This window comes from Mustela nigripes, chromosome 12 (assembly GCF_022355385.1).
Source record: "Mustela nigripes isolate SB6536 chromosome 12, MUSNIG.SB6536, whole genome shotgun sequence".
NCBI lineage: Eukaryota > Metazoa > Chordata > Mammalia > Carnivora > Mustelidae > Mustela > Mustela nigripes.
In genome coordinates this window covers 77,622,072-77,629,319 of record NC_081568.1, presented here as the reverse complement: position 1 = coordinate 77,629,319, position 7,248 = coordinate 77,622,072, and the positions used below count along the sequence as shown (strand labels likewise).

The following is a 7,248-nucleotide window of genomic DNA, read 5'->3' as shown; positions in this document are numbered from 1 at the left end:
TCCAGCACCAGCGAATAGTAGTTCTTGAAGGTGGACACCAGCTTGAAAGGAACATGGGGTGACAGGGTGCAGGTCAACTGCCCGTTGGCACCAGAGTCACGGTCAGACACACTTATTAAGGCAAGGACCGTGCCGAGGGGAGTATCTTCTAATACGGGTAATGACAGTGATTTGATAACCAACTCAGGTACATTATCATTGACGTCCAAAATTTCCACCAGAACCGTGCAGTGACCTGCCATTGGGGGATTTCCTTTATCTGTCGCGTCTACCTGGATTTCATATAACTTAGTGTCCTCGAAATCTATATTACCTTTTACACTGATGTATCCACTAACTGGGTCTAAGTGGAATTTTGAAAGAGTATCTGCTGACATGTCTGTATTGAAAGAATATACAATGTCCTTATTTACTCCTTCATCCAAATCAGAGGCGTTAACAATCACTGCTAGGGTACCGTTTGGTGCATTTTCGAATAAACTGACTTTGTAGACAGACCTCTCAAACTCTGGAGCGTTGTCATTTACATCTAGAATGGTGATCTTCACTTGAGTAGTGCCAGTGAGCTCTGGTTTCCCACCATCAACTGCCGTTATTAGTAAGTGATGTTCAGGAGTGTCCTCGCGATTTAAAACTTTTTTCAACACGAGTCCAAGGGATTTAATATTCGCATCATTTCTTTTAATATCCAAGGTAAAATAATCATTAGAGTTTAGACTGTAGGTCAACAGAGAATTGGCTCCAATATCTGCATCTGATGCGCCCTCTAGCGGAATCCGAGAACCAGGCAGCCGGGATTCGTAAATAAATAATTTTTTTACGGCCGTTGGAAAAACCGGCTGGTTGTCGTTAATGTCCTTCACTTCTACCTCCACATGGAAAACCTGCAGCGGCCTGTCCACGATCACCTCCAGGTGGATGCTACACTCCAGACTCCGCCCGCACAGCTCCTCCCGATCGATCCGAGAATTCACAAACAAAATGCCATTCTGTAGATTTACCTCCAGAAGGTCCCCGTGGCCTTTGGACGCCACCCGGAACAGGCGTGGCACCAGCTCCGCCAGCTCCAGCCCCAAATCCTGGGCGATGCGGCCCACGAAGGTGCCGTGTTTGGCCTCCTCCAGGACTGAGTAATGAACCTGGCCGCTCCCAGTCTCCCAGATTGTAAGGAGCAGAAGCGAAAGCAGTAATTGCCGGGCTCCTGAACCTTCTTCTCTCCATGAAAACACCGTTGCAAGCCTTTCCCAAATATTGCGTCGTTCTTGCCTCGATCCAAACTTCAGAAAAGAATTTGAGTTCCTCATTTTTTTTTTTTTTTAATAGCCTTACCATGCCCGTATTTCAGAGATGGTGAGGAAAAGCAGCACCAGAGTACACAACGCATGCGGCATTTCTTTTGTGGTGAAATACCTTGTGGTGGACAGCGACATCATGTGGCTAAATGGGTAAGTATTAAATAAATGTACTTAACCTTCTCCGTATACTTGTCTCATCTTTTCCAAAATTTCTACTTTAGTTGTAATTCTCTTCGAGCACTTGTCAAATTCTTTATATTTATAAAAATACATCCTTACAGCTTTCATACTAATTCATCACTTGCAAATATTCCAATCCATGACATAGTAAAATACAGTAGAATGATTAACATTATAACAGTAGTGAAATATTCCCCCATGTGACAAGCATGGTGTTCTAATGGGGTTATCCGATTAAATTCTTCTTTTTTTAAGTTTTTTTTTTTTTGACAGTAAGAGAGATCACAAGTATGCAGAGAAGCAGGCAGAGAGAGGGGGAAGCAGGCTTCCGACGAGCAGGGAGCCCAGTGTGGGGCTCGATCCCAGGATCCTGAGATCATGACCTGAGTCGAAGCTGCCTCAACCCACTGAGCCACCCAAGCACCGCCCATTAAATTCCTTTTTAATTCCATTAAATTCTCACAACAACTCTCCAAGACAGGTATTGATACAATTACTTTTTACAAACAAGAAAGTGAAAACACATACCGGTTAGTAACTTAAAAATATTAACTAGTAATATTAGGGTGGGATCTCAATCTGATTCAAGACCCTAACTTTTACCAGTTGGCCGAAAGTCTACATTTTATGGAAAAATTAGGGCCACCTGGGTGATTCAGTTGGTTAAGCGTGTGCCTTTTGCACAGGTGTGATTCCGGGTTAGGGTCGTAGGTTCCAGTCGCTGCTCAGCAGGGAGTCTGCTTCTCCCTCTGCCCCTCCCCCTGCTCGTGCTCTGTCTCGTGCTTTCTCTCTCTCTCAAATAAATAAATAAAATCTTTTTTTAAAAAAAAGAATTCCTGGGGCACCTGGGTGGCTCAGTGGTTTGGGCTGCTGCCTTCGGCTCAGGTCATGATCTCAGGGTCCTGGGATCGAGCCCCACATCGGGCTCTCTGCTCCGCAGGAAGCCTGCTTCCCTCTCTCTCTCTCTCTCTGCCTGCCTCTCTGCCTACTTGTGATCTCTGTCTGTCAAATAAATAAAAAAAATCTTTAAAAAAAAAAAAAAGAATTCCTGAAAGATGATTTAAAAAATTCAGGCCTTTGATACTCGTGCCCACCAAAACATTAAGACACTGAAATTATGTGTATATAGGGATGCCTGGCTGGCTCAGTTGGTGTAGCATGTGACTCTTAATCTCAGGGTATGAGTTCAAGCCCTACATTGGGTGTGGATCATTACAACAACAAAATGTATGTGTATATACATATCCATATATACATAAATGTTCACTTCTACATTATTATGGCAATTATTAATTTACCAAATTTATTTACTTATTTATTATGGATAAAGGACTCTTGTATCCTTTATCAAGTGATTATACCCTTGCTGTCTGTCTTAAATGTTATTTTATAAGGATGCCAAAGGTTAATTTTTTACAGTGCAGTTCTTTTATAACTTTGGTTTACTATATGACAATACCGTGTGATTTAAATATTTGTTACATTCATGACACCAAGTCAGACTATATTTGTTTTTTAAATTTCCTCATCATTTATACATTTCAACTTACCTGCTTATCCTAAAATATTCACTGTATGAAATAATTATGTTTTTAATGATCTCCACTCCAGATGAATTTCTGGATCCCAGTTTCTTAAAAAGTTGTCATTGGGAAGTATTGGTAACTTAACGGATCAGTAGAGAAAAATAACATTGGAACATAATTCACCATTCAATATCTGAAAGATGAGGCAATGTAATATTCTAAAGATCTCTGTGAATTCAGCAAGCAGCCTAAGTTTGCCAAATATTTGAAAGTTAACCAGAGAAAATTCATGGGCAGAAGTTGAACGTAGAGAGGTAAGAGGATGTCCAAAGTTTTGCTTATAGTCAGAGCTTCTTGAAATAAAACCAAATATATGATTTAAATATTAGGAGATAAGTTTTCATACCAATTTTTTCCCCCATGCACTGAATGAAAGCATGCCGGGATTGCAACTTACTTGCATTTTATCATTCATATTTAGAATAGAATAAGTCATCAATTAGCATTTAAATGGATAAATGAGTATTTTTTTAAGATTTTATTTATTTATTTGACAGACAGAGATCACAAGCAGACAGAGGCAGGCAGAGAGAGAGGGGAGGAAGCAGGCTCCCCGCTGAGCAGAGAGCCCGATGAGAGGGATGCAGGGCTTGATCCCAGGACCCTGGGATCATGACCTGAGCCGAAGGCAGCGGCTTAACCCACTAAGCCACCCAGGCACCCTGATAAATGAGTATTTTAAACTTTCTCAAGTAACATAAGAGGTAAGTTACATTAATAATATTTGTTAATATCAAACATATAATTTCTAATTGATTCTATTGTACTAGTTCATGAAGAAGAACTAAGTAAACATTTAAGAATTATTTTGGAAAAGCATGAATCAAGGTAATAATTATAGAAACCTGTATGCCAGTTAGTGCCTTGAAGAATCTTGAAAAGAAATATCTAGTTTTAAAATGAGATACAGAATTAAAATTTTAAAACATCATGGACTCCATGGGACACCTGGGTGGCTCAGTCAGTTAAGTGTCTGCCTTTGGCTGAGGTTTTGATCCCAGATTCCTGGGATCAAGTCCCGCATCTGGCTCCTTGCTCGGCTGGGAGCCTGCTTCTCCCTCTGCTTGTGCTCTCTCTCTCTCTGATAAATAAATAAAATCTTTTAAAAAATAAAAATAAATTTAAAGACATCATGGACTCCATATTAATGGAATATCTCTGACAACTTCTTATAATATTATACATTTCATGACATTTGAGAGTACACTAATTGCAAAGTAGAATGACACAGGCAATTTATGATAGAGTAGACTCCATAATGATTATTAGGCAATGAAAGTAATACTAAAGGACACATGAGTTTAGAAGACTGAGTCACTATGTAGATAAAGTATCAGTGAATAAAATCTACTCTCACTTAGATATCTCCCTAGATAACTTACTTTAAAAGTATAAATAAGGAATAAGAAACCAATAAGAATTTAAGTGACAAATTGTGACTCTTGGAGATCTGAGTATACTTGGATATAGTTCTAACAGCTTACCATTTACCTGTACTACAAACATAGAGACCAAACTTCTAGTAGTACAGAGTTCAGTGATCATTTATGTTTTCTGCATACAGGCTTCAAAGGTGGTGAGTAGCTATGACACTGTAGGTAGGATGACTCCTCCCAAGAAAGAGCTTCTTACTTATTTGCCCAAGTCACTTTTCCCCCTGTTTAGCCTCAGATAAACTTTTCTGATTCCCAGCCTCAGATAAACTTTTCAGATTCCCTAAACTTTGAGACTTATTAACTGTTAGGAGCTAAGAAGTTTTCTGTAGAAATGGATTGTCCTTTAAAGAATTCCCCACCTAACTTATCAAATCCTTTAAAAGCAGATCTCAGATGAAAATGAATATATGGCCTATCTTTTGAATGGCTAAGGCCAGATCACTTAGTGGAAGTTATTTCTACAATTCAATTTCTACACTTCAATACCCACTCACATACATACAGGGAAAAAACAGCAAATAACTAAGAACAAAATAGAAGACAGTTTTAGACTATCATTTCACTGTCTAAGACATTTTCTTTTGAAGTTTCAAAATTCTTTTCCAAGTGTAACATTTACTTGTCAAGTTTACATTTTAATGACACAACACAGGAGTTTCCAATTAAAATGTAGTCTATCAATATCAGTCTTCACCTTTTGGGAAAACTCCAACTTCCTTAGTTATATGGATGCTGCCAGGAGAAAGTGAGTGATCTCACACTTGTGGAAAATGTTATCCCAGGCATAGAGTATGGTGCCAGAAGCAGGTAGTCATTCTCTACACAGTGGGAGGCCTGCATACATTAACCTAATGATACAGATACTGGGAAGGATGACTGAGCAACCCACTAGCATAACAACGAGTACTCACCACTTTTGGGGGGGAAAAAAGTCCCACCACCTGGCCACGCCACAATGTAATTTTTTAAATGTTAAGATTTTTTTAATGTTAAAATATTTTAGTGTGCCTGGATGACTCTGTCTGTTGAATGTCCAACTCCTAATTTCAGCTCAAGTCATGATCTCAGGATTGTTAAGATCTAGCCTCTCACGGGGCTCTGCGCTGGGTATAGAGCCCTCTTAAGATTCTCTCTCTCTCTCTCTTTTGGGCACCTGGGTGGCTCAGCTGGTTAAGCAACTGCCTTAGGCTTGAGTCATGAACCTGGAGTTCCAGGATCAAGTCCCACATCAAGTCCCACATCAGGCTTCCTGCTTGGCAGGGAGTCTGTTTTTCCCTCTGACCTGTCCCTTCTCATGCTCTCGCTCTCATTCTCTCTCTCTCAGACAAATAAATAAATAATCTTTTATTTTTTTTAAGATTTTATTTATTTATTTGACACAGAGAGAGAGATCACAAGTAGGCAGAGAGGCAGGCAGAGAGAGAGAGGGAAGCAGACTCTCTGCTGAGCAGAGAGCCAAATGTGGGGCTCCATCCCAGGACCCTGAGATCAGGACCTGAGCCAAGGCAGAGGCTTTAACCCACTGAGCCACCCAGGCGCCCCTAAATCTTTTTTTTAAAAGATTCTCCCTTTCTTTACCTCTGCCCCTCCCCACTCAGCTGCACATACTCTCTCTCTCTCTCAAAAAAAATATATATATATATTTAACAAAACTGAAAGAGAATTCTTTTCTTTTTTTCTAAAGATTTTATTTGTTTGTTTGTTTATTTGAGAGAGAGAGTGCCTGCTGGGGGTGGGGTAGGAAGAGCAAAGCGAGAGGGTCAAGCAGATTTCTCACTGATTGCAGAACCCTTCACTGGGCTGGATCCCACTACCCCGAGATCATGACCTGAGCTGAAATTGAGTCAGGCACCCAACAGATAGAGCCACAGATCATGATTAACCCACTGAGGCACCCAGGTGCTCCAGAGAAGGTATTCTATTCTCAATGAACTCTCTATTGTGCCTTAAAACTCTATGGATTTTGCAAGTGTGAAATTTTTATCCCAAATAACAGGTTATTTTACTACTGAAAGACATATTTATTATTAGCAGTTATTCCTAAGTGATGTCATGTATTCTAATGATCTATGATAGGTAATTTCAGAAGTCCTGGCATTAAAAGATCCATTCAGGCTGTTTTCAAAAGCAAGGAAAAGAAAACCTAACTTATTACCTGTTGCACAAACAGATAAAGACAAATGAATTACTGATCAAAAAATTAATTCAGAAAATGTCCAGCTAAATAATATACACCTATTCTAAATAACATACAGCTATTCATATTCTAACAGCATGGATGGTTGATGTAAATTGGAAATATGCATTTTATATATTCATTCTCTTTAAAATTTTTCCAATTATGATTTTTTTTTAATTTTGAGAAAAGTATTTACAGGAAATAAGTTTTCAAAATTAGCTGAATTGTTTTTCAGTCCTTCAAAGTCCAATTATTCACGAACAGATTCAATTATGAAAAAAACAAAATGTGAAAAAAAAACATTTAAATAAATTGTTTTCAATGAAGAAATTAACCTCTCAAGCCATATATTGCACAACAGGATAATGATTAAAAAAATAAGGACAAAGCTATGAATCAAAATAATAAGAATCATAAATAAAGGAAATAGAGCATTTCTGGAATCCAGGGGAAAGACTCACCTTTCCTAAGTGTTCTGATTCGGAGGGTTGTTGTCTTTCTTCTGCGGAGCCTGGAACTTGAGGTAGGCTGGGGCTGAAGGCCATGAGGTCGGTCTTGGGAGCTCCCTCCCC

The 7,248-nt window shown here is 39.2% G+C and overlaps 1 protein-coding gene across 1 annotated transcript in view; it reads right to left on the bottom strand.

The window, feature by feature from the left end:
- The window catches only part of LOC132027549 (protocadherin alpha-1-like), a 13,678-nt gene that overhangs the window by 4,655 nt on the left and 1,775 nt on the right, over nucleotides 1-7,248 (bottom strand). The window contains exon 2 of the mRNA XM_059416351.1: nucleotides 9-620. Within this exon, the coding sequence (XP_059272334.1) occupies nucleotides 9-620 (612 nt within the window). The remainder of the gene's footprint in view (nucleotides 1-8; nucleotides 621-7,248) is intronic.